Raw genomic sequence first — 26,050 nt, forward strand, 5'->3', positions numbered from 1 at the left:
TTCACAAGTAACAGCCTGTGGACCAATTCTCTCATATGATTTTAGTGAAACAAATGAATAGAGAATTAGAATGAATATAGATCGACAATTTAAATCAGTGTTTATTGTCAATACATACTTGCATAGCGTGATCATCAAACATATAAAACAAATCAATCGATTACTATCAGCACCGTATGATCGCAAAAGCTATTATTACGAACCGATCGGATACTACAACTGGTATCAATTAACCGAGTATCCTATTCAACTTGCAAGACATGGTTACTTTGATCAACTACAATCAACTCTACTAGTATTAGAACAAAAGTATGCAAATTTTAAATGGTTTGGTGATGATGATGATGACAGTGGTGGTTACCAACAAGCAGATAATTATAACCATAAACGTAAATGGATACCAAATTTAAAAGAGATTATTAGATCTTCAATGCGATACCCATTTATATTAAAGAATCTTGGTCATATTATAAACAAACCATATCAAGATGATCATAGTTGTGTTATCAACAAGAGAAACAAGTTTATTCAAGAGTTTATGTATACAAGATATGGAGTGGACAACTTGGAAGAGTTTATAGAAACTGTAACTACATTTTCTCTTAAAGCTGGTGACATGTCACAAATCAAATGGATAGAATCTATTCACAATAATGACAGTATACTCAATGTAATGAAAAAGTATACGATTAGTGATACATGTTTCTTTCAATCGAGTAATCAAGAGTTTGTCTATTCGTGTCTCACAAGATATCCAGAACTATTAGGCAACTTTGAATTGACCATGTATCTTCGTGACAGAGAAAATACAACAATGATCAACAACCTTTTCGACAATGACATGCATCGAATCGAAAATAGTCTTCCACGAACCATTCTACACTCATCCATGAAAAGAAATCATCCACGTGCCATCGAAATCATTCATTATTTTGGAAAGAATGAATCTCTTAAAAGGGTACTTCTTGGTCCGAATGCATTAGATAATGCATGTTTGTCACCTGGTGGTTTACCTATTCTTCTCAACATGGTCGAGTATTTTCCAGGCCATTTGAGAACACTGACTCAATCTGGAATGGATAGAGCAATCATTAGAGGTCATGTAGATCTTGTTAGGTACATCTTGGATAACACAAAGCTCACAATCAATATGGACATGGCAGCTACAGAAGGACAAATTAAAATTCTTAAATTGGGTTACTCTAACCCAAACGAACAACAACAACAGCAAATCACACAACAATCGTTGATATCTGCAGTCAATGGACATTTGGATACATTTAAATGGGTTATCGACAAGTATCCATCAATGTTGTTCAATATTGACGATCCTTATTTTAAAAGAGCAATTTCAAGTGAAAATAGTAATGCAGAGATGTTTAAACTCATCCCACACGAGATTATCAACTTTGACTTGGTGATGGAAATTGCAATCGAACAAGAGAGATTGGATTTTGTTCAAGTAATCGTTCAACTTGCCAATCAAATTGGATACACCTTTAAACAACCATCTTTTTTACCAATCGTTTGTCAGAAACCAAAATCAGTGTTCTTTACGTCCAACTCTAAAATAGAAATATTTAAATATCTATATGAACAAGGACACGTTAAATATTTTGGTGATAATAATTACGAACAACATTTAACTGCATTGTATAATTGTTTGGAATATGGATGGCATGAACCCGCTAGATTGCTAATTGGAATATTACAGAAAATGTGTGGAGAATATGCAAGAGATCGATACCTCCCTCGCAAAGAATCAATAGACAAGGCTCTACGAAGCTACAATATCGATACCATCAAATTAATACTCGAGTATTATTCAGTCGATGAATTTCCACGAGTAAAAGAAAATGATTTTTTCAACTATTCAATTGAAGAATCCAAAGATCCAGAACTCGTCCAATTCCTCTACCACACTTTTAAAGATCAAGATACATTAACAGTCAGCCAATTTGTCTCTATTCACAGTCATCGAACATTCAAATTTTTGCTAGCAAACCATTTAATCAATGCCAACATGTACAAAAATGTAATCAGCGTCTATTATCGATTTAATCAAATAAGTCTCGATGCTGTTATTTGGCTATACGAAACTGGTCAATTTCCATGTCACCTAAAATCCTATAAAAGAATTACAGACAAAGAAATTAAAAAATTCATTCAATATAACTGTAAACTTTATGATGATGGAGATTAATGTAAATAAATATAACTATAGTTTAGTTGCTCAACAATAAAATTTTAACTAAATATTTTAATTGGTATAACCCGAATATTTAGTTTCAGTTTGTTGTAGTAATAGTTATTATTTATTTGTATATTGTATATATAAACGATGATGAATAAATATAGAAATTTCATTACAATACTATTGGTATTCCTCCTTACAATAGTATATACATCATTTGCTACAGGTATGCAATCGATATTAATAACAAGAAAGATAATGATTAATATATATATATATATCTAATCTCTCTATCAATCAATATATTTATGTACTCTCTCTATCTCTCTCTCTCTGATTTCTATCTTTTTAGACATTGATACAATTATAAAAGAAGCAGATGAATTATTTAAAACAGCAAGATATGATGCCTCGGTAGAGAAATATACAATGGCAATCGATATGATTGGAGATGCAAGCAGTGAGAGCAGTGACATGTCGAGCAAGTTGACATCTGTACTATTTAAACGTGCAGGTATCTACCAAACCAAGGGAAAGAACATTTTGGCATTATCAGATCTCAACAGAGCACTTCAATACAATCCAACCAATGTTCACGCCAAGTTAAAGCGTGCCAAGATTCTTACATCACTCGGTCGTTTTGAAGATGCAACCGATGAATACAAATCGGTTCTAAAGACAAAACCAGACAATCCAGAAGCAAAGAAACAACTTGCACTCATTCAAAAGACATCTAGTCAACTCGAACAAGCAAAGGAATTGTATGAAGGCAACAAATTGAATGATCTCTTGCCAGTATTGAATAGTATTCTCGAATCTACACCAGATAACAAACAATCACGTCTTTGGAGATGCGAATGTTCCTTTAACATCAAGGACTATCGTCGTGTTATCGATGACACCACAGCAGTACTCAAAGCCGATGGATCAAATCTAGAAGCAATGTATTGGAGAGCTAAAGCTTTCTTTGCACTTGGTGAAAAGGATGCTGCTTTAAAGTATGTAATATATATATAACAACTAATAATAATTATAATTTTACTAAACAATTATTATTATTATATTATATTATATTATTTTTTTAGGTTTATTAAAGATGGTTTGAAATTTGATTCAGATCACTCAAAATTAAAACAAGAATTAACTAGAATTACCAAATTTGATAGAAATACTAAAGAGGCAAATGATTTCTTTGTTCAAGGAAGATATGAAGAATCATTAAGAGTAAGATCAATATTATATTATATATTTTTTTGATAGGATTGTATTAATTATGATTTTTTATTTTTTATTTTATAGGAAACAAATAGTGCATTAGAACTTGAACCAAATCATCCACAATATTCACCATCACTTTACCTTTTAAAATGTAAAGTATTATTAAAATTAAGAAAGGGACAAGATGCCATCAACGCATGCGGCAAATCGATAGAATTGGATGATAATTCAGCAGATGCATACTATAATCGTGGAGAAGCATTCATGTACACGGAAGAGTATGATCGTGCATTGGCAGACTTCCAAAAGGCTCATGAAAAGAGTCCAAACGATCACAACATTATGGACGGTATTAGACGTGCACAACAGAAACAAAAGCAAGCCAAACGTAAAGACTATTACAAGTTGTTGGGTGTCGACAAGGGTGCTACACCACAAGAGATTAAAAAGGCATTCAAGAAGCTTGCATTGACACATCATCCAGACAAGGGTGATCAAAGTGAAGAATCAAAGAAAAAGTATGTCGAAATGACAGAGGCCTATGAAACACTCATCGACCAAGACAAACGTGATAGATACGATCGTGGTGAAGATGTCAATGATCCAATGGCTGGCCGTCAACAACAACAAGGATTTGGTGGTGGTTTCCCATTCGGAGGTGGTTTTGGATTTGGTGGTGGCGGTGGTGGTGGTCATCATCACCAACAACAACAACATTTTACTTTTAATTTTGGTGGATTTGGTCATTAAATAAATTAAATAATAACAATAATCCATATTCATTTAAAGTAACTATTTTAAATCTATAACCTAAACTATTGATAAAATGATACTATCCATTGTATTATTTTGTTAATAAATAAATAATATGAAAACAGGAAATTAAACCGATTAATAAAAAAGATTTCTTTTTTAACAATTTTAGAGGACCCTACTAACCAACACAATATATATGATTTTAGTGAATCAAATGAATAGAGAATTAGAATGAATATAGATCGACAATTTAAATCAGTGTTTATTGCCAATACATACTTGCATAGTGTGATCATCAAACATATAAAACAAATCAATCGATTACTAGCAGCACCTTATGATCGCCAAAGCTATAATTACGAACCGATTGGATACTACAACTGGTATCAATTAACCGAGTATCCTATTCAACTTGCAAGACATGGTTACTTTGATCAACTACAATCAACTCTACTAGTATTAGAACAAAAATATGCAAAGTATATATGGTTTGGTGATGACAGTGGTGGTGGTTATCAACAACAACAACAACAACAACAACAACAACAAACAACAACAAATAACCATAAACGTAAATGGATACCAAATTTAAAAGAGATTATTAGATCTTCAATGCGATACCCATTTATATTAAAGAATCCAAGAAGAAGTCACATGATAAACAAACCATATCAAGATGATCATAGTTTTGTAATCAACAAGAGAAACAAATTTATTCAAGAGTTTATGTATACAAGATATGGAGTGGAAAACTTGGAAGAGTTTATAGAGACTGTAACTACATTCTCTCTCAAAGCTGGTGACATGTCACAAATCAAATGGATAGAATCGATTCACAATAATGACAGTATACTCAATGTAATGAAAAAGTATACGATTAGCGATAGATGTTTCTTTCAATCGAGTAATCAAGAGTTTGTCTACGCGTGTCTCACAAGATATCCAGAACTATTAGGCAACTTTGAGTTGACCATGTATCTTCAAGACAGAGAAAGTACAACATTGATCAACAACCTTTTCGACAATGACATGCATCGAATCGAAAATGATCTTCTACGAACCATTCTACACTCATCCATGAAAAGTAATCACCCACGTGCCATTGAAATCATTCACTATTTTGGAAAGAATGAACCTCTTAAAAGGATACTTCTTGGTCCGAATGCATTAGATAATGCATGTTTGTCTCCTGTAGGTTTACCTATTCTTCTCAACATGGCCGAATATTTTCCAGGCCATTTGAAAACACTGACTCAATCTGGAATGAACAGAGCAATCATTGGTGGTCATGTAGATCTTGTTGGGTACATCTTGGATCACACAAAGCTCACAATCAACATGGACATGGCAGCCACAGAAGGACAAACTAAAATTCTTGAATTGGGTTACTCTAACCCAAACGAGCAACAACAACAACAAATCACACAACAATCGTTGATATCTGCAGTCAATGGACATTTGGATACATTTGAATGGGTTATTGAAAAGTATCCATCAATGGTGTTCAATATTGACGATTCTTATTTTAAAAGAGCCATTTCAACTGAAAATAGTAATGCTGAGATGTTTAAACTCATCCCACACGAGATTATCAACTTTGACTTGGTGATGGAAATTGCAATCGAACAAGAGAGATTGGATTTTGTCAAAGTAATCGTTCAACTTGCCAATCAAATTGGACATACCTTTGCACAACCATCTTTTTTACCAATCATTTGTCAGAAACCAAAATCAATGTTCTTTACGTCCACCTCTAAAATAGAAATATTTAAATATCTTTATGAACTAGGACACGTTAAATATTTTGGTGATAATAATTACGAACAACATATAACTGCATTGTATAATTGTTTGGAATATGGATGGCATGAACCTGCTAGATTGTTAATTGGAATATTACAGAAAATGTGTGGAGAATATGCAAGAGATCAATACCTCCCTCGCAAAGAATCGATTGACAAGGCTCTACGAAGCTACAATATCGATACCATCAAATTAATACTCGAGTATTATTCAGTCAATGAATTTCCACGAGTAAAAGAAAATGATTTCTTCAACTATGCCATTGAAGAAGCCAAAGATCCAGAACTCATCCAATTCCTATACGACACTTTTAAATATCATGATACTTTAACAGTCAGCCAATTTGTCTCCATTCACAGTCATCGAACATTCAAATTTTTGCTTGCAAACCATTTAATCAATGCCAACATGTACAAAAGTGTAATCAGCGTCTATTATCGATTTAATCAAATAAGTCTTGACGCTGTTATATGGCTATACGAAACAGGTCAATTTCCATGTCACCTAAAATCCTATAAAAGAATTACAAACAAAGAAATTAAAAAATTCATTCAATATAATTGTAAACTTTACGATGACGGAGATTAATGTAAATAAATAAATAACTATAGTTTAGTTGTTGACAACAATAAAAGAGGTGTTGTTGTTTGTTGAAGAACGACAACAGACTTTTTCGTACATCGACAGGGTGCGACCTTTACTCGATGAAAGGATCAAACGACAAAAAACAAAAATATCTTTAAACATGTACATTGGATGTGGGACAAGCCCATCGGAGGTCTGAAAAAAACAGAGAATAATGCACAGCCAAAAAAGGGGCTGCAAAGAATGTAGGATGAATGCTTTTCCCGTTCCCTTTTCGAATGAAAAAGGAGTATCTTGTTCATTGCTCATTGGTTGTTTCAACAACAAGCCCGTAAATCAAACCCCAATGAGTATACTTGCCTGGCAGGCTTGCATTAAAGATCTTCATCCATCCAACCACACATCGATTAATGGGAATTTCGTTTGTGGATGGTCATGATTAGCAGAACAGAAAGTAAAGGAAAGGGTCTCTGGGTTGATTAATGATCATTCATTAATTTTTGTTTAATTATAAATAGGTATCTTTAAATAGATAAAACAATAGAAAGAAAAGAAATGGGTAGTATGACAAAAGATTCATTTACCAATGAAGGAGTGGCTTTGGATAGGTTGGTACTATCATATTATGTTATTAGAATCATTATAAGCTTTTTCTACCTCCTTTTAAATACTCCACAATTGTTTTACGAGTTTAAAGTACTAGTCAAAACAAACTTTACATTGACACCAAGATTTATAGTATTCTTTAGTTTAGTTATACAACCTATTAGTATGTACATTTTTTCAAAAAGTCCTTCAATCCCTCTTGTTTAAAGATAATTTTAAAAAATCTAGATCGGACCTTATCCCCCAACAATGCTAACCAACTTTATCATCTTATCTTATTTCTTTCTCTCTATCTTTAGTGAGAATGTTAGGATGTGGATTCTTTATACGTGACCACGATTATTCTGGAAATGGATTGTTTTTTATATTTGGTAATTGGAATATTGTATTTATCTTTCTTGGTTGGTTATTTATCTCTTCATTTTGGTTACAAATATTTTATACATTTTTTATATCGTATTGTATCAACAACCACAACAACAACAACATACATTATGATTTTCCAATTAATCTATTCCATTTAATTAACCATTTACTACTACTCTAGTGAACAAATAAGTTGGAAAAACAAGAAAAGAGTTTGGAATATTAGTTTATGTCTTATGGTGGGGATGATTTTATGGGGAGTACTTGAAAATATAATGTCATGTGTATCGACTGCATCGGCAGCTGGAATGGTTTCGGCAGCTGGATTTATAGTTTGTTTGGTTGGTGTTGGATTATTCCTTGCCATTAATCTTATTATCCTCTCGAATCACTTAAAGAGACATAAAGAAATGATGCTACAAAATGATAAACACTCAAAATCATCTTACAAGATTAAAAAGATGGCTTGGTTGTTGGTGGGTACCATCATTTGTGTTGCAGCAAGAGAATTGTGGTTACAAATAGGTAAACCAGGTTACAATGACAATATCCGTCATCTTTCAAGTTTTATCACAATGTTGATTGAATTCTTTCAAATGGCAGTCGTCATGCTTGGAGTTGCCAATCATCCATACAATTATCTCTTATTCCGACCTGTTAATAGATCTAAATGGTTGGGTGATTCATCGGCGGTAGAAATCTCTCAAACATCATTTGCAAAGAGTAACCAACAACAAATTTCAATGGCATCAATGGGAAAGAGTATAAATACAATGAGTTATATTGAAGATGATTTAGATTATGATGCACCTGTATTTAATCAATCTGACAATATTAATAATAATAATAATAATATAGATGGTGCTGGAGGAGGGGACGATGAAGAAATGTCAAAATCAACTTTTACTGTTAAAGTTGATCAATAATAATAATAATACTTAATAATGATAATAATACTTTAATTGTAAATTATAAATAATAAATAAATTGTAAATATATTAATACATAATCATGATGAATTGTGGTAGATGTAATAATGATGTTTAAAATATATTGGCTTGACACAAATGAGATGATGTACAAAAAGTCGGGAGTAATTTTTTGGTTGATGACGAATTCTAATCAGACCTTATTCATTATTATTATTGTCTTGTTCATTTTTAATATACATAACTAGATAATAGTAATCTTTCTGATATATTAGAATGAATCAAAAAGCAAGACAACTCTTATTGGTTGTAGCATCATCATCGACAAAGTCGACTGTATCTTCATCATCATCAGTTGCTACATTTGGTTTGGGGTTAGTTCAACCCCGAAGATCTCTTGTATTTAATAACAACGTTAATAATAAGAATAGTATTATTATTTCATCGCGATCATCTCAAAATATAACATTATATAAACCATCATCATCATCATCATTATCATCACTATTTAATAATAATATCAACTACAACAACAATAACAATGTATTCATCAAATCAGCAACACTCTTTAATAATCATAATAATAGTAATAGATATAATAGTATAATAACAATGACAAGTAAACAATATTCAACTAGTAATAATGTTGAACCACCAAAGAATAATAATGAAAATAAGAAACCAGAAGAACAAGATACCAACAATACTACAACAACTTTACAAACAAATGAACATGGTGATTTGATCATGCCAACTGGATTATCAATGGGACAAAAGATTAAATTCCTATTCAAACATTATGGTGCGATTGCTGTAGTTGTTCACTTTACATTCTACCTTTCAACACTTGGAGCCATCTATGTTGCTCTTTCCAATGGTGTTGACCTTCAATCAGTGTTTGACAAGTTTGGTTTCGAACGTAGTTCACTCGGTGAAGGATTAGGTGTATTTGCATTGGCATTTGCAATGAACAAATTAACTGGTCTCATTAGACTTCCAATCACTCTATTCACTGTTCCAATTGTTGCCAGATTCATTAGAAAATTAAGAAATAAATAAACAATCAATAGTTAACTTTAATTAAATAATAATAATAATTAATGAATGGTTATATATAGTAGTATTAATATTAGGTATGTATTTATTATTATATGTATTTTGGTTTATTGAGTTAAATAACCTTCTTTAGTTAAATAATCTAAAATTTGATGAATGGCATCCTTGACAGAGGTGTTGGTGGTATCGATACGGAGTTCTGGGTTTTGTGGAGCTTCATATGGATCATCGATACCAGTGAAACCTTTGAGTTGACCAGCACGGACCTTTGCGTAGAGACCCTTGCGATCACGCTTTTCACAGACTTCGATGGGTGTAGAGATGTGAATCTCGACAAAACCACCTTGTGAGTTGTTGACCAACTCTCTGGCAAACTTTCTAGATTCTTCGTATGGGGCGATGGGAGCACAGATGGCAATACCACCAGCACGATTGATTTCAGAGGCAACGAAACCGATACGCTTAATGTTGAGGTTACGGTGATCCTTGGAGAAGCCCAACTCACTCGACAAGAATGTGCGGACGACATCGCCGTCTAAAAGGGTGATAGCTCTGCTGCCGCTTGCAAGCAAGGCTTCGTTGAGGGCGTTGGCAATGGTGCTCTTGCCCGATCCCGAGAACCCGGTGAAAAAGATGGTGAAACCTTGTTTGTGACGTGGTGGACATGACTCGCGCAAGATACCGACGACTTCTTTATAGGTGAACCAGTCTGGAATCTCACCACCGGTTCTGAGGAGGTGACGCAACTTGGTGCCCGAGATGTTTGATGTCTCTTCGCCTTGTGGTACTTGGTCGACTGGGTAGTAACGGTCGTGGTTGGCAACATAGACCATCATTTGGAATGGGAGGATCTTGACACCCAACTCTGACTCGTATTTGAGTGCGTTCTCTTGTGCTTGGTATGGCTCGTAAAAGGGCTTGCCTGTCTTGTCCTCTCCTGGACCAGCGTGGTCACGACCGACGATAAAGTGGGTGCAACCATAGTTTTTACGGATGATGGCGTGCCATACGACCTCACGTGGACCACCCATACGCATGGCTAATGGGAGGAGCGAGAGTTCGGCAAGACCTTCTGGGTAACTGCCAATAATAGACTTGTAACACTTGACACGAGTGTGGTAGTCAATGTCACCGGGCTTGGTCATACCGACAACTGGGTGAATCAAAAGGTTGCAACCTGGGTTGAGTTCGGCGGCACGTACAGTCAACTCTCTGTGGGCTCTATGCATTGGGTTACGTGTTTGGAAGGCAATGACATTCTTCCAACCCTTTTCCTTAAACATGTTACGAACTTCAATTGGTGTTCTTCTGAGACCGTTGTAATCATAGTGGACTGGTAATTGAGCACCTTGCAAACGACCGGCGATATAGTATTCTTTGGTGGCGAGGATCGAGGCGACACCTGGGTGGAATGGGTCGATTGATCCCATTGACAAACGAGCTTCCTTGTCCTTGTCGGCCTTGAAAATCGATGACACGTTCATCAAGGCAATTAAATTACCCTCTTCGTCACGCAAGGCAATGTCACGGTCAGTGGTGGCAATGACACTGTCAACAAACTCTTTGGTAACGTCCAATGTAATGGGCATGGGGAAGAGGACACCCGATGGCAAACGCATATTTTCAACGACACCATTGTATGTCTCTTCATCCATGAATTGGTCCAATGGCGAAAAACCACCATTTAAAATCAACTCGATATCACACAAGTGACGACGTGTCAACAAGAGTGATGGCAAGTTGATGGCACGTTGCTTGAGTGCCTCTACTTGTTGATCACCACGTACCAATAAATCAACCAATTTACCACCATGTGGAATTGATCCTCCTTCTGGTAAATCGTGATATTGTGTTGTTGAAAGTGTAGATGGAATCATTATTTAATTATTATTATATATATATATGTGTGTTGGTATAAGTTGAGTTGAGTTGTAATATTATAATGTATGTATGTTTTTTAAATAAACAACAACAAATTTTGTACTTTTATAAATTAATCTATACAATAAAAAGGACGGGTTAGTTGTCAAGTGTCATTTTGTTTGTGTCTTTTATTTTCTAAGAGTCTTGTTCTTTCGTGTGACTTGGTTGATAGTTGCCGACTATTCAGCTTTCGTTCAATGCATTTTAATTCTGACCACCCCACCACCACATCATCACTTTTTTTGACTCCTCCCCCTTTTACATCAACAACAACAGCTGATTTTGGATAGTAAGAGAGAAAGAGAAAAGGGATAGGATGTATCTTTCACTTTCATTTCAAGATATACAAATATATATCTTTAAAAAAAAAAAAGTGATGATGTGGTAATGATGATCATCATTATTTGATTGCAATATAAAATATGAATGAAGTACTCACTTTACAAAAATATTAATGAATAATGAGTGAGGTGTGAAGTGAGCCTAATAAATAAAGAGAATTGTAGTTGAAAGAAAAAAAAAGAACTACTTTATGCTTTAAATTAAAATAACAAAAAAACAAGAAGATGAAGAAGAGGGGATTGCGTTGACAGAAGAATCATTGCTCTCTAAACAAACAAAATATTTTAAAATAAATAAAAGAGGATTTTTAGGAAGTTACGACCGATTCTTCTAGTTGGTCACCACCATGGACGACAGATATTTAGAAACAGTCGGTTTCATCACCATCATTGTACACACAGCAGGGGTGTATCGAGATATTACAGATTAACTGTCTGCTAAAAGACAATCCTCCAACGGACTTGTCGTTGAAAAAGGTTTTCGAAAATTCATCTTGGTAAAAACGAACAAAGGAAGCTCGAGTTGTTGGGTGTAGGTAGATTTTTTTTTTGAAAATCGAACTTTTGCGGGATATGACGTATCAAACATAATTGTTCAAGGAGGAAGGTCCGATTCACTGTATATATAAATATATGAGGGCCGGATTAAACCCCAGGGATTGTTGACAATGAGCTAAAGAGATTTTGTAAACTATGTTGTAAATGAGGAGGGTGTAGTACCCAAATTTTTTTATATTTACCATTTTTCTTTTTTCTCACCCTATTCACTACATCATATAATCATTTGACTCAAGTGTAGTTGATAAATATTTATTACTCTTAACAATTCTCATAGTTAGTTAAAGAGATTTTTGAACTTCTATTGGAGTTGTATTTAAAAATAAATGTGTATGAGGAAGAGAAAAGATTAAAGAAGATACAGAAGTGCAGCATCAGCAAGAAATCAATATTACAACGAATTACAAGTAATGAAAGGTACTTGCGCAGAGTTGCAAGGAAGCATCAATCTGTGTTCGGACAAGATGAAAAAAAACGATTGATCTAATGGAAGAGAACAAGGCACTGAGAGATGACAACTTCAACCTCCAACTACAATTAATGGACAAAAACAACAACTCTCCCTCCTCCTCATCCACCCTCATCAACACCTTGTCCTCAGCTGACCTGAAACAGTCAAGTAAAGAAGTGATACCAACCGCAGTAGTACCACTCGCACCCTCTTCTAAGACGATTAGAATCGAGGCTTGGAAAGAAACTAGTAGAGATGAATGATCGACCAATTTCAAGAAAGAATTATGATGATTTTACAATCAAAACAACGTAAGATATAGTACCATCAACTAGAAACTATCCAATTCCAACCGTCATGATCGAAGAATTAAAGAATCAAATCAACATGTTCAATGAACTATCCTTTATAAATATTATTAATATTAGGTATTCAAGGTATTAGAGCAAAGATGGTAATCATTCAATACAAATCAAAGCCAACTTCCGGATAGGTCTACCCTAAAACAGTCTTTTAGTGTTCTACAATAGTTTCTTATTCAAAGGTTCATTGATCTTTTGGCGTGGATGAGACTGACTGTGAGCATTTTTCCTTTAAAGACTATCTTGGTCACTGTCCCTCTCATCCACGCTCAAACCCAATTGTTCCTCCCAATCTGCAAATAATGTAAATTTAAATATTATTTATGATCCAATTACTAAATCCAAATTTAACTCACTCCTCCCATGGGAAATAAAGATAGATAGATAGATAGATAGATAGATAGATAGATAGATAGATAGATAGATAGATAGATAGATAGATAGATAGATAGATAGATAGATAGATAGATATTTTAAATAAATAAATAAATTGCTTGATTATTTATTATATTTGTCTTCAAACAAACTTTCAGATGGCGTTGAAGAAGAAGATAAAGTTGGTTGTGTGTCCAAAGAGGAAGCGGAAGAGGAAGAGATGGTGGATGTTGAAGATGATGGTGGAGGTGAATCAACTTCAAATAAAGAGGAAGAAGAAGAATTTGATAGATGTTGTTGTTGTTGTTGTTGTTGTGATTTTTGTTGTTGTAATTTAACAATTAATTCTTGTTCCTCTTTTAATAGTCTTTGGTATTCTATATACTTTTCTCTTTCCTTTTCACGTTTCTCTTCTTTTTCCTTTTCACGTTTCAAGTGTTGTTGGTATTTATATTGTAGTCTACGTTGCATATTGGCTTGTTGCTCCTTTTCATCGTTCATTGAAAACAATGTACGTATAATGGCCGATGCACCAAGCAATAGTGCAGCGCCACCAACCACCATGTATATTATTGTAGTTTGTTCTTTTCCTTTTTTATCTTGTTGATATCCATGTTGTTGTTGATATTGTTGTTGATTCTGATTATTATACTTTTCAAATGATTTCTTGAATGCATCAAACAACTTTCCAAAGACTGATCTTTCATCACGTACTTTTTGTTCTTGTTCCTCTTTTTCTTGTCTCTCTTTACGTAATCGAGATATATAATCAACCTTGTTCTTTAACATTTCTTCTATCTTCTTTTTTTTACTCTCCTCTTCATCGTTTGGTGGCGGTGTTGATGATGATGAGGAGGAAGAGCAATACCATCGATTGTATCTACAAATTTGACCAACATATGTTTGATTATTATTGATTGTATGATTTAAAGATCTTCCAATAGTCCCATTTATAACATTGTATCTATTACCATACTTGATAGTAGACACAACAGATGTTGATAATAATTTGCAATTCATTTCTAACTATAAAAATATATGAGTGCAAAGATGACACTTTTGAGTCTCAAAAACAAGAAATAATTTAAATGTTTTAATTAAGTAAACAAATATTTAAAGATCAGTTTGTGAAATGAATTAGAATTATTACTTCGCTGCCCAACCTATCCATTATGGATTCGAATAAGGTTAGATATCTGTTTTGATTTTGTACAAAAAGTTCTTCTTTTAAACTTTTATTATTATTTTGGGTGTTATAAGTGGTGGTGTATGCATGTTTGGTGATGAGTTGTTGTTGATTGGTCCAACCAAATGGATACCATTACTCGCTTTGTTTTAATCCTCGCGAGGTATTTTTGTAGTGTAGTCGCATGCGTAGTAGTTGTAGTCGTATATGTCATTGTTGTTATTGTTTAAATAATACTCTTTGGCATGGCAATTCCAAGTTTAGTTTCCATTTGTGAGTGTAAGGTTGGTAATGGTGTCTCTGACATTAATGGATCTAGATAAAAAGGAATAATAAATAATGATCAGTATATATTACAGCGTAGTGTAATCAAATCAAATTGATATATAGAGAGTAGTGATAATATATACCATTCAAATAATCCTCAAAATCAATATCTTCATCCAAACCAAGTACAGTCTCTAAAGCAATCATTGAACTATTTAATGTTGGTAATCTCTTGAATTGAGAATAGATTTGCTTCTCAATTTCATTATGTAATACCATATGTTGACCAAATACATTTGATGCTGCGAATGTCTTTAATCTAGTATCAACTGAATATTGCTATATTTATAAATTTGTATATATCCATACGATCAACATGATATGTAAAACAACAACAACAACAAGTTAATAAAACATAATCATCATTACATATCGATCATAACAATCAAACTAAAACATACGTTTCTTTGAATACTTTCAACTGGATGAGAATAACGTTGAACGTTTGATGTATTGTGAGATACTAAATCTGGTAGGTCGATACTGGTCTTTACTTGTGACATATTATTTATTTCTTTTATATATGATTAATTTATTTACAAAAATGATGTTTAATTTGAGAGGGTGATGATCTTCATCTCTTCATCTCACACAAGTTCTTTTTTTTTTTTTGCAAATTATTTAAAAATTTCAAAAATGGGAATAATAATAATGGAAATCAATAAAATGGAAATAATAAAAAGTAACTACTTATAAATCTCTCTCTCTCTTTGTGTCGAAGAGGTTTCAATGGTTATTAATATTTGGATTTAAAATTACACAAATATTTGTTTTAATATTTTTTTATAGTTTTATATATAAAAAGGGTATGGTTGTGAACCTCTATTCTATCTCTACAAATTTCCCCTTTTATCAAAGTTGTTGTTGTTTTCTTGTGTGCGTGCGTATATTATTGTTGATTGTTGGTGAGAGAATGTTGGTTTTTGGAACTGGGTGGAACTGTGTGGGGGACTGGGACTACGCTCTTTTGTTGTTATTTATATTTTTTGTTTGGGAGGGGGGGGGGGGGGGGGGACAATTGATTTAGTTGGCTGGGGTTTCAGTGGTGGCAACTGGGGAGGTGGCAGCTGGAACCTTGTTGTCAACGAGGGCAATACGGACGTTGAGTTCACGTTCTTCAACCTTGGTCTTGTCGACGGCGAGAGCCTTTTGTTGTTGTTCGGCGTTGTCAAAGACGACGAAACCGAAACCCTTGGACTTTTTGAAACGTGGGTTGATGATGACGTGGGCACTCTTTGGAGTGTAGTCCTTGAAGAGGGCAAGGAGTTGCTCGTCATTGTATGAGAATGGGAGGTTGTAGACAAAGACGGTGTCCTTGGACTCTTCACGTGGGGTGGTGTCCTTTTCGACGACCTTCTTCTCCTTTGGTTCACGTGGCTTACGTTCACGTGGAGCCTTGGCCTTACGTTCGGCTGGAACACCGGTGGAAGAGGTGGAGGTGGTGGCGGTGGCGGATGGGGAGGCTGGGGAGTCGGATGGCTTGGCACCGGTCTTTGGACGACGAGTGTTACGACGACGGGCTCCGGTGGTGTTGTTTTCGGCGTCACCAGAGACGACTGGCTTGGACTCTTCACCATTTGAACCTTCCTTCTTTTCACCACCGTTTCTCTTGGCAGCAGCTCTCTTTGGTGCACGTGGGGCAGCAGTCGAGTCACTAGTGGATGGGGAGGTGGCAACACGGGGTTGACGGGGTGGACGTGGTTGACGTTCCTTGGTCAACTCGACGTTGATGGCACGGCCCTTGATCTCCTTCTTGTGGAGACCTTCGATGGCCTTCTTGGCAGACTCTTCATCCTCCATCTCGACAAAACCATAGCCGAGCGAGTTGTTACGCTTGGTGATGATACGGGCCAAGACAACCTTGCCGTAGGCAGAGAATTCGTTGGTCAAGTCCTCTTCGGTCAATTCAAAGGCGAGGTTGCCGATAAAGACCTTGGATGGTGAGGCGACTGGTGCGACTGGGGTGGCAGTAGTAGTGTTGGTTTCAGTTGACATTCTTTATTGAAATATACAAGGGGTGTGTGGAGTGAGAGAGAACAACTAAACGTAGAGTGTGACAATCTAATCTGCTAATGGATGAATGAGAGTGCTGTGGGGACGGGACGTGTGTGTAAGGATATCTGTGATATACTAAGTTATATGTGTAAGATATTAGAGTGTTGGGTAAGATCTTCACAACAAAGGTGTTCAATCGATTCAGAGAGGATAACGGATACGCCAGCAGCGCTGCTGGAGGAGCATCACCCACCCACCGCTGACGGGATAGCATGTGACGTTCGTTTGGTGAAAAAAATGTTTTTTTTATTTAAATATTAAAATTTTAATAAAGTCAAGAAGAAGTTGAGGAAAGAACAAGTTGATAGTCAAGTCAGTTGACCTTGTTGTTCGTTTGTCTTGTTATCTTTGCAAGATGCTACTCAATACATCTCAAGTTTCAGTTACCAGTTACAGTCACACAGATATCAAATGATGATTTATAACTGCAATCTTCAAAGGGGAAGAGGAAATATATCATATACAATATAATATAATATAGACACAGACTATATATATTTAAAGATGGTATTAATATCAATCATAATAGACAGTCAATTTGAGAAGATCTTGACTGTTGGAGAGAGGTTAAAGAGAATACATAGTTAGTTTGTTTATATTGTTTTTCAAGGAATCTTAAAACTGAGAGAATGCATTACGAGAGAGAGAGTCATGTTTTATAATTTATTTTGATGAGACCTTTCATTCGTACTTTAAATTGTAAAGAAAGAGATATATAATATTATACACACACTATTACTACTACTATTAGTATTAATATTTAAAAATGGAAGACGATTCAGATTATAATCCAAGAATACAAGACCCAACTAGATTGAATTGGTTGGATAAAGACAACTATGATGTTATTGTATTGGGTACTGGTTTTGTAGAGTCTTTAATTGCTGGGTAACTATTATTATTATAAAGATATTTTGTGTATTTGTATTTGTATGTTAATGATTATACATTATTATATAGATCATTATCAAGAGCAGGAAAGAATGTATTACATTTAGACAAAAACGATTATTATGGTGGTTATGCAAGTTCTTTCACTTTGAATCAACTTGATAAGTTGTTGACAAAGGCAAACGAAGAAAAGAAAGAGGAAGAGGATCTAGTAGCAACTGTTCACAATATCAACAATGATACAGTTGCCCCACAATTCAAGAATATCAAGGTTTATAAAAAAGAAAAGAAACAAGTAGTAGTAGTTACTCCACCAACTACAACAACTACAACTACAACTACAACACAAGATAATGATATTGAAAAGAAAGAAGGAGAAGAAGATGTTAAACAACAAGAAGAAACTAAACAAGAAGTAGTAGTAGAAGAGAAACCAAAACAAGAAGAACAACTAGAGGAAGAGGAGGATATTTTCAAAAAAGGTAGACAATATATTATTGATATTACACCTTCATTGATTTATTCACGTGGTCCATTGGTTTCATTGTTGATATCATCAATGACTAGTAAATATTTGGATTTCAAGTGTCCAGAACAAAACTATCTCTTTTTAAAGGATGCCATTCAAAAGATCCCATCAACCAAAGGATCTATTTTCAAAGATAGTATATTCTCATTAAAGGACAAGAGATCAATTATGAAGTTTATTGATAGTATTAAATCTATAAGAGAGGAAAATGAACCAAAACAAGAAGAAGGAGAAAGTCAACAACAACAAGATGACGAAAGCAAAGAAAAAAAGACTGGTGGAGAATATGAAGAGTTGAAACGCAAATATGGCAAGTTTATTGAATACATTGATTCTTTTGCACTCTCTCAACATGTAAAATTATTTATTCTCTATGGTCTTTCACTCATTCATCAAGATATTGAAAATATCACATTTGAACAAGGTATTCAATCGGTTGGACTTTACATTTCATCGTTGTTGGTTTATGGTCCAACTCCATTCCTTGTCCCATTCTATGGATACGGTGAAATTCCACAAGCATTCTGTCGTCTGTGTGCTGTTTTTGGTGGAACCTATGTACTCGATAGATCAGCCAAAGATATTCTCTTTACTGAACCAAACGATTCCAACAATCAAACCTCCAAATATCGTGGAATCACTTGCACTGAAGGTCAAACTATTACTTCAACTCATTTCATTACAACTCCAAGATATTTAAATCCATCTTCATTTTCAATTTCAAATCAATTTATTACTAAAACTTAGTATGTCAAAAAACAGACTATAATAATAATAGAAGAAAGAAAGAAAGATTATTAATTTATAATTATTTTTAACTAAAATTTTAGTTCAAGAGCTATTTGTATAGTTGATAAGATTATTGAAGGAACAGAATCTTATTCATTTTTAACTATTCCACCAGGTTCGATTGGTGGAAATAAACAAACTATTAATATGAATCAAATGGATAAACTTTGTGTACCAATGGAAAAGACTTTAATCCATTTCACAACATTGGCAACTGGTACTGCTGAGGAAGATTTAAAGAGTGTTGTAGAGCATTTCTTACAATATGACTCTACTGCTACTACTACAGACTCTAAAGACTCTAAAAAGAAACCAACTATTCTATGGTCAGCCTATTTCAATATTGATTTGGATTATGTAAAGGAATCAGATAGTGGTAGTACATTTGATAATACCACTGGATTATTACCAGAAGGTATGATTATTTGTTCAGATGCTCCAATCTCTTCAACCATTGATTATCAATCACAAATTTCACAAGCCAAATTCATTTTTGAAAAGATTTGTCCTGGTCAAACCTTTTTAGAAAGAGTTCCAGATGCTGAAGATATTATTTGGGGTGGTGAAGATACTACTACTTCAACTACAACTACAACTACTACAGCCAATGAAACTGAACCAACTACAACTGCTACTACAACTAATGAAAATGAAACAACTCCAACTGCTGCTACTACTACTACAACTAATAATGAAAATCCAACAACAGAAGAACATCAATCATAATATAACAATATTATAAATAAATAATGATTATTATTAATAATGAGTATTGATTTTTATGTTTATTTAATTTATTTATCTTGAGCATATTGATCGATTGGATATTCATCTGGGTAAAGTTTAAGATGTTCAAAGAGTTCAGCCTTTTGTTCCAATAGGTTTTTAGTTGGTACATCATAGACATCGGTAAAAAGTTCAGAGATTGCAGGTTTCTTTTGTTTTTCGGCACGCATAAGAGACTCACGTACTTGGGAACGAACACTAGAGACAACTTCCTTGTCTTGGTCTTCGGTCCACCAGTTACGCTTCAACATGTATTGACGGAGACGGTGCATGGGGTTACGCTTCTCCTTCCAAAAGTTGATTTCTTCGAGTGTTCTGTAACGTGACGAGTCGTCAGAGGTAGAGTGATGACCGACACGGTAGGTCATGGCCTCGATGAGGACCGGTTGACCTTGCTCGACGGCCATTTCACGGGCCTTTTTGGTGGCGTTGTAGACGGCCCAAATGTCGTTACCGTCGACACGGATGGTGGCAATACCGTAGCCGTTTGGACCACGACCGGCAATACCGTCACCACGGTACTGTTCGTGCGATGGGGTAGAGATGGCCCACTTGTTGTTACGACAGAAAAAGATGGTTGGCGATTGGAGGGTGGCGGCAAAGTTCATGGCGGCGTGGAAGTCACCTTCCGAGGCAGCACCTTCACCAAAGTAGACAATCGTGCATGCCTTTTCACCCATCAACTTTTGTGCATAGGCTGCGCCGACAGCTTGTGGAAGTTGGGTGGTAAGTGGCGATGAGATGGTTTGCACATTGATCTCCTTGGAGCCATAGTGAACTGGCATTTGACGACCCTTGCCAAGATCAAATTCATTGGAGCAGCATTGGTTGACGATTTGCTCAATCGAGAATCCACGCCACATCAATACACCAGATTCACGGTACTGTGCAAACACAGTGTCTTTTAAATCCAAAGCAGCAGCACTGCCAATATGAATAGCTTCTTCACCAAATGAAGTCATGTAAAATGAAATTCTACCTTGTCTTTGTACATCATATAAAATGTTATCCATTGTATTCAATGTTAACATCATCTTGTACATCTTTGTTACTTCATCTTTACTAAACTAAAAATAATGATTGAATATTGTGTTATAATTACTATTTCTACTTTTCGTCTGTTTTGATCATATATATCACACAAAACAACAATACATACATTTGGATCGGCTGATGGTGGGTTTACTTCACCTTCTTGATTCATAACTGTATAGACTGGAATGTAGTGCTTTAAGGTTTGGAATTCTAATTGATTGGTTACTTCATATTTATCATCTTCTTCAACAACTGCACTTGAAAAGTTTCTCTGTTTTGATTGATGATATGATGATCATCAAATTTGAATAGAAAGGATGAGGAGAGGAGAGGAGAGTCAGTCATTTTATACAAGTCTCTATGTTTGTTTGTTTGTTTGTTTATGATGATTCAATTTACATTAAATGAAGTAGTTGGTTTAAAAGATCTATTTAAGAGTGTAGAGGTTGATGGTGTAAATCTAACTTTTGATGCAAAATGTCTTAGTGAGTTCATTGTATGATCGATCCTTTCTTTCTTTTCTTTTCTCTCTACTCTATCTCTATATTATAATGTGAAGAATTAATAAATAATAATAATAATAATAATAAATGGATAAACTAGTACAATTTAATGTTGTCTATTGAAAAGGAGGATGAAAAAGAATGATTGTTGAAAGAATCATTCAATTTCGTCTTGTCATAAATTCCCTCATTCAAAAAAAATTTTATTAATTTTTAAAACGTAACAAATATTATTATTTTTGTAGAGATAAATCTAAATATCCGTTATAGTAGTTCTAATATGAATAATAACCAATGACAACACAAGTGGGATAATATTTTAAAAAGAGATATAATATATTATATAACACACAAAAAAAAAAAGATAAAGATAAATTCTCAAGATAGAAATTGATATGTATCATATGCATCATTTTTTGAAGCAGCGAAGAAATGTGGAACTAGGATCCTCTCATTTATGCAAGAATCAAAGATGATTAAAACTCGTTGCCTCGAATCGACTTTCATCATTCTTCTCTTCAACCTTCTCCTTATCAATCAGATATATAGATAGTTAGTTTACTTTGTGTACTTTTTAGTTTTTTTTTTTTATAATATACTATATTAGACAATACCATTTAAAATGAATAGCAACAATTCTTCACCAGAGTCTACCGCATCCCTCATGGTAGCAGCTAGATCATTCTTGGAAGATAATAATGATAATGATGAAAATGCATTATTATTATTATCATCAAGAGTGCTTCTATATAATGGAATACCATGTAACATTGTCAGTTGTCGATTGGGTAGATGTAAGTTTATAAATAAATAAATATTTATATGATGATTGAAATCAATTTCTTATTTATCCTATTTTTTATAGTTAAACATGGAGAGTTGATAGAGTTTGTCTGTTCTGAATATTTCAATAAAAATCAAAGCCATGTATTTAGATTGGGACAAAACAAGGAAATAGAAGTACCAATTGTCACTATTAAAACCTACCAACTCTTACTTATCGATCAAGATGGATACTTGTCTCTTTTAGATGAAAGTAATGGAACGACAAGAGAGGACATTAAACTACCAAAGAATGACAAAGATCTAACATCAGAGTTGCAATTATCTTACAACCTGGATAATTCTTTAAATGTTCAAGTAGCACAAATCATGGGTATTGAAGGTGTAATATCATTTAACCAAACAAATGATGATTAATTTATTCATTAATGAATTGATTAATTCTTTGGATGATGGATTGGACAATGGAAATGTGTTAACACATAATAATATGTGATCATCACATCACTTCCAATTGTTTAGTATATCTTTTTTTTTTTTTTTAAACAAACCAATCAAAAAATAATAAACATATAAATATCTATATTTAAATACAACATATACATACATATATACATACATACATATACATATAATATATATAATATCAAATATGATAATTAATTTAAATTAAATCAAACTGAGATGTTCAAAACATAGTCGTGTTTTCAACAATGACATTCATTTTCAATTTACAAAACTATGAGTAATAATAGTAATAATATCAAAAGAGATAGAGAAGGAGGAGGAGGAGATGATAATCAAGATGACAATGAAACACATGAAAAGAAATTACAAAAGTTAGACTTTCAACTACCGACACACAAGAAATCAGGTGCTCAACAAGAGAATGAATCAAACTTTGGATCATTTATTAAAAAGGTAGGTAGATAGATTTATATATAGTTAGATATCATAGCAACATGGATATAACACTTTTATTAATACAATACGATCTATCTATCTAGAATACACCATCTTTAAATATAGTCAAACCTGCAGCCAATACAACAAACAAACCATTGGCATCATCGGGAATCAAATTCAATTTAACAACAAAGGTATTACCAACACCACCTTTGAATAATTCACAAAACAATGATATAAATAGAGGAGAGATACAGACACTACCAGTTGATAGTAATATAACTGTAATCGAATCAAAATTGGTGTCTGCTGAAGATACCAAACCAACAATTAACGAAAAAATAGACAACCAAACAACAACAACAACAAAGGCACCTGGTCCTTCAGTAGGTCCTCCAAGACCACCTGCCTCAAAAAAGAAAAATAACAATAGTGATGATGATGATGATTCAAGTTCAGATTCAGATTCAAGTAGTGATTCTGAATCTGACTCTGATGACGACGATGATGTTAAAAAGAAAAATAATAATAATATAAATACACCAATGGTTGGACCACCAAGACCTGTAAATAATAATAATAATAATAAGAAGAAGAAAAAAGATGGAGATGATTCAGATTCAGACTCTGATTCTTCAGATTCTTCGGATTCATCAAGTAGTAGTTCAGATAGTGATGATAGTGAAAAAGAAGAATTTAATAGATGGGTGGAATTATCAAGATCTATACCAATATCTCATGAAGTTGTGATGAAGAGTCATGCAAATGCAGTGTCATCGGTTGCACTCGACCCAAGTGGATCGAGATTATTGACGGGATCATTTGATTGCAAAGTTCGTTTTTGGGATTTCAATGGTATGGATTCTAATCTCAGATCGTTTAGAGAGGTACAACCTGTTGAAGGTGCACAGATACGATCGGTTGTCTACTCTACATCAGGTGATAGATTTATCGTGTTGCCCTATACAACTCAAATGAAACTGTACGATAGAGACGGTTTTTCAAAGGCAGAGTTTGTGTCTGGTGATAGATACATACAAGATCTTAATCATACAAAGGGACATGTATCTACATTGACAGGTGGATGTTGGGATCCAAACGAAAAGGAACACTTTATATCATCTTCACTTGACAGTACTATTAGAATATGGGATGTGAACCAACCAAAAAAGAATCTTCAAGTCATCAAATCTAGGAGTACTAAAGGTGCCAAGATTGGTGTGACAACCTGTGGTTTTGATATTCGTGGTGATGTCATTATTGGTGGATGTCAAGATGGTAGTATACTCATGTTTGACCAACGTTCGACACTCACCAAAGCAAAGAATCAGATAGCAGACGCACACTCTCAAATGGACGTGACTTCGATACAGTCTGTGCGTGACGGATACACATTGATCAGTCGTGGTATGGATTCCACCATCAAAGTATGGGATTTGAGAATGTTGGTTAACAATGCTACGACGGGTGACCCATCGCCCATGGTCGTGTGGGACGACATCACCACTGACTACTTGGAATCAAACGTGGTGCTTGGGTCGTACGACCGACTGATCGTAGCAGGCACATCGATGAAGGATAATACTGGCGCCAATGCATACGGCACATTGGCCATCTTTGACAGAAGCAGTTTGACCAAGATGCGACAGATCAAGGTTGAGAATGCCAGTTGCATCAATGTTGCATGGAATGCAAAGATCAACCAGATTGTAGTCGGATGTTCTGATGGACAAACACGTATCTACTATGACCCAGATCGCAGTGAAAAGGGTGTTAGATTGTGTGTCAACAAGGCACCGCGTAAAAAGGATCCGACCGATTTTGAACCAGACCATCCCATCGTCACTCCATTTGCTCTGCCACTCTACCGTGAACAACCATCAGGCAAAAAGACAAAGGCTGAAAAATCAAAGAAAAAACCAGAAACCAAGGTTGAGAAACCTTCTGGTCGTGGTCCAAACCTTACTCAACATTTAATTAGAAATACCAATATTGCAACTGATGGATCATGGAAACAAGATGCCAGAGAAGCTTTCCTTTCAAAAGCAAATAAAGATGAAGGAAATCAAGAAGGAGAAAATAAATAAACATTCAATAATGTCTGCAGGATGATGGATGATTTAAATATATATAAACAGTAGTGTATAGGGTGGGATAATAATTTAATTAAAATATTCTAAACTTGATTTGGCTTGTTCCATTTGTCTTAGGAATTGGTAAAATTGTGGTAATGAAAGTTCTACAAATAATTAAATAAATAAAAATATTAATAAATGGTACATCACAAATAAGTTATTATTATTATTGTTATTATTATTTGTTATCTATTTACCCATATGAACATCTTCTTTTTTATCATTTCCTTGATCTAAAACCAATTTTAATTGAAGGAATGTATTACCAGCCTTTTTAGATTCACTAGATGCAGTAGTTACACCAAATCTCCATTGCATATCCAACACTTGATTGATGGTAAGAGTATTTCCAACAAATGTTCTTGAAAGTCCAATAAAGTTTAATTTATATTTCGATGCAATATTCTCTGCTTGTTCCTCTGATAATCTAAAATTAACCAAATCTTCTTTTACATGTGTTGGTGTAAGATGATACTTTACTGCTCCTTTAAAAAAGTAGAAAATATTTCTGTCATTTTGATTATACATATATTATTGGGGAGAGAAGAAGAAAGGGTATTTTTAAAAATAGAATGATCATTTAAAACAAAGCGAGTTTTAAT

The 26,050-nt window shown here is 34.3% G+C and overlaps 14 protein-coding genes across 14 annotated transcripts; 8 read left to right on the forward strand and 6 right to left on the reverse strand.

Annotated features, from left to right (window-relative positions):
* Window positions 1–70: 70 nt before the first annotated feature.
* Window positions 71–4,162, forward strand: DFA_07490 (uncharacterized protein; the record flags this gene model as incomplete). Its single annotated transcript, XM_004367292.1, has 5 exons — window positions 71–2,035; window positions 2,359–2,398; window positions 2,547–3,192; window positions 3,280–3,418; window positions 3,494–4,162. 5 exons carry the CDS (start codon window positions 71–73, stop codon window positions 4,160–4,162), a joined length of 3,459 nt encoding a protein of 1,152 aa, XP_004367349.1.
* A 237-nt stretch (window positions 4,163–4,399) lies between these two features.
* On the forward strand, window positions 4,400–6,559 carry DFA_07491 (uncharacterized protein; the record flags this gene model as incomplete). Its single annotated transcript, XM_004367293.1, has 1 exon — window positions 4,400–6,559. One exon carries the CDS (start codon window positions 4,400–4,402, stop codon window positions 6,557–6,559), a length of 2,160 nt encoding a protein of 719 aa, XP_004367350.1.
* A 552-nt stretch (window positions 6,560–7,111) lies between these two features.
* DFA_07492 (uncharacterized protein) lies at window positions 7,112–8,454 on the forward strand (the record flags this gene model as incomplete). The annotated part of the gene is made up of 3 exons (XM_004367294.1): window positions 7,112–7,325; window positions 7,462–7,519; window positions 7,710–8,454. The coding sequence occupies 3 exons, from the start codon at window positions 7,112–7,114 to the stop codon at window positions 8,452–8,454; spliced, it is 1,017 nt and encodes a 338-aa protein (XP_004367351.1).
* Window positions 8,455–8,733: 279 nt separating this feature from the next.
* DFA_07493 (uncharacterized protein) lies at window positions 8,734–9,516 on the forward strand (the record flags this gene model as incomplete). Its single annotated transcript, XM_004367295.1, has 1 exon — window positions 8,734–9,516. One exon carries the CDS (start codon window positions 8,734–8,736, stop codon window positions 9,514–9,516), a length of 783 nt encoding a protein of 260 aa, XP_004367352.1.
* A 104-nt stretch (window positions 9,517–9,620) lies between these two features.
* Window positions 9,621–11,390, reverse strand: DFA_07494 (sulfate adenylyltransferase; the record flags this gene model as incomplete). Its single annotated transcript, XM_004367296.1, has 1 exon — window positions 9,621–11,390. One exon carries the CDS (start codon window positions 11,388–11,390, stop codon window positions 9,621–9,623), a length of 1,770 nt encoding a protein of 589 aa, XP_004367353.1.
* Window positions 11,391–13,045: 1,655 nt separating this feature from the next.
* DFA_07495 (uncharacterized protein) lies at window positions 13,046–13,279 on the forward strand (the record flags this gene model as incomplete). The annotated part of the gene is made up of 2 exons (XM_004367297.1): window positions 13,046–13,097; window positions 13,215–13,279. 2 exons carry the CDS (start codon window positions 13,046–13,048, stop codon window positions 13,277–13,279), a joined length of 117 nt encoding a protein of 38 aa, XP_004367354.1.
* A 100-nt stretch (window positions 13,280–13,379) lies between these two features.
* On the reverse strand, window positions 13,380–14,694 carry DFA_07496 (uncharacterized protein; the record flags this gene model as incomplete). Its single annotated transcript, XM_004367298.1, has 3 exons — window positions 13,380–13,441; window positions 13,676–14,549; window positions 14,674–14,694. 3 exons carry the CDS (start codon window positions 14,692–14,694, stop codon window positions 13,380–13,382), a joined length of 957 nt encoding a protein of 318 aa, XP_004367355.1.
* Window positions 14,695–14,935: 241 nt separating this feature from the next.
* DFA_07497 (proteasome maturation factor UMP1 family protein) lies at window positions 14,936–15,539 on the reverse strand (the record flags this gene model as incomplete). Its single annotated transcript, XM_004367299.1, has 3 exons — window positions 14,936–15,024; window positions 15,120–15,315; window positions 15,438–15,539. 3 exons carry the CDS (start codon window positions 15,537–15,539, stop codon window positions 14,936–14,938), a joined length of 387 nt encoding a protein of 128 aa, XP_004367356.1.
* Window positions 15,540–16,059: 520 nt separating this feature from the next.
* Window positions 16,060–17,031, reverse strand: DFA_07498 (RNA-binding region RNP-1 domain-containing protein; the record flags this gene model as incomplete). Its single annotated transcript, XM_004367300.1, has 1 exon — window positions 16,060–17,031. One exon carries the CDS (start codon window positions 17,029–17,031, stop codon window positions 16,060–16,062), a length of 972 nt encoding a protein of 323 aa, XP_004367357.1.
* An 826-nt stretch (window positions 17,032–17,857) lies between these two features.
* Window positions 17,858–20,026, forward strand: DFA_07499 (Rab escort protein; the record flags this gene model as incomplete). The annotated part of the gene is made up of 4 exons (XM_004367301.1): window positions 17,858–17,979; window positions 18,001–18,021; window positions 18,052–19,257; window positions 19,342–20,026. 4 exons carry the CDS (start codon window positions 17,858–17,860, stop codon window positions 20,024–20,026), a joined length of 2,034 nt encoding a protein of 677 aa, XP_004367358.1.
* Window positions 20,027–20,094: 68 nt separating this feature from the next.
* Window positions 20,095–21,616, reverse strand: bkdA (3-methyl-2-oxobutanoate dehydrogenase; the record flags this gene model as incomplete). Its single annotated transcript, XM_004367302.1, has 3 exons — window positions 20,095–21,153; window positions 21,246–21,392; window positions 21,521–21,616. The coding sequence occupies 3 exons, from the start codon at window positions 21,614–21,616 to the stop codon at window positions 20,095–20,097; spliced, it is 1,302 nt and encodes a 433-aa protein (XP_004367359.1).
* Window positions 21,617–22,246: 630 nt separating this feature from the next.
* On the forward strand, window positions 22,247–22,824 carry DFA_07501 (uncharacterized protein; the record flags this gene model as incomplete). The annotated part of the gene is made up of 2 exons (XM_004367303.1): window positions 22,247–22,418; window positions 22,490–22,824. 2 exons carry the CDS (start codon window positions 22,247–22,249, stop codon window positions 22,822–22,824), a joined length of 507 nt encoding a protein of 168 aa, XP_004367360.1.
* A 324-nt stretch (window positions 22,825–23,148) lies between these two features.
* DFA_07502 (uncharacterized protein) lies at window positions 23,149–25,400 on the forward strand (the record flags this gene model as incomplete). Its single annotated transcript, XM_004367304.1, has 2 exons — window positions 23,149–23,328; window positions 23,415–25,400. 2 exons carry the CDS (start codon window positions 23,149–23,151, stop codon window positions 25,398–25,400), a joined length of 2,166 nt encoding a protein of 721 aa, XP_004367361.1.
* A 75-nt stretch (window positions 25,401–25,475) lies between these two features.
* On the reverse strand, window positions 25,476–25,976 carry commd7 (COMM domain-containing protein 7; the record flags this gene model as incomplete). Its single annotated transcript, XM_004367305.1, has 2 exons — window positions 25,476–25,552; window positions 25,646–25,976. 2 exons carry the CDS (start codon window positions 25,974–25,976, stop codon window positions 25,476–25,478), a joined length of 408 nt encoding a protein of 135 aa, XP_004367362.1.
* Between the last annotated feature and the right edge of the window lie 74 nt (window positions 25,977–26,050).

This window comes from Cavenderia fasciculata, assembly GCF_000203815.1.
Source record: "Cavenderia fasciculata unplaced genomic scaffold Scf_ET2XIPL01CNAVH-3, whole genome shotgun sequence".
In the NCBI taxonomy this organism is placed as follows: Eukaryota; Evosea; class Eumycetozoa; order Acytosteliales; family Cavenderiaceae; genus Cavenderia; species Cavenderia fasciculata.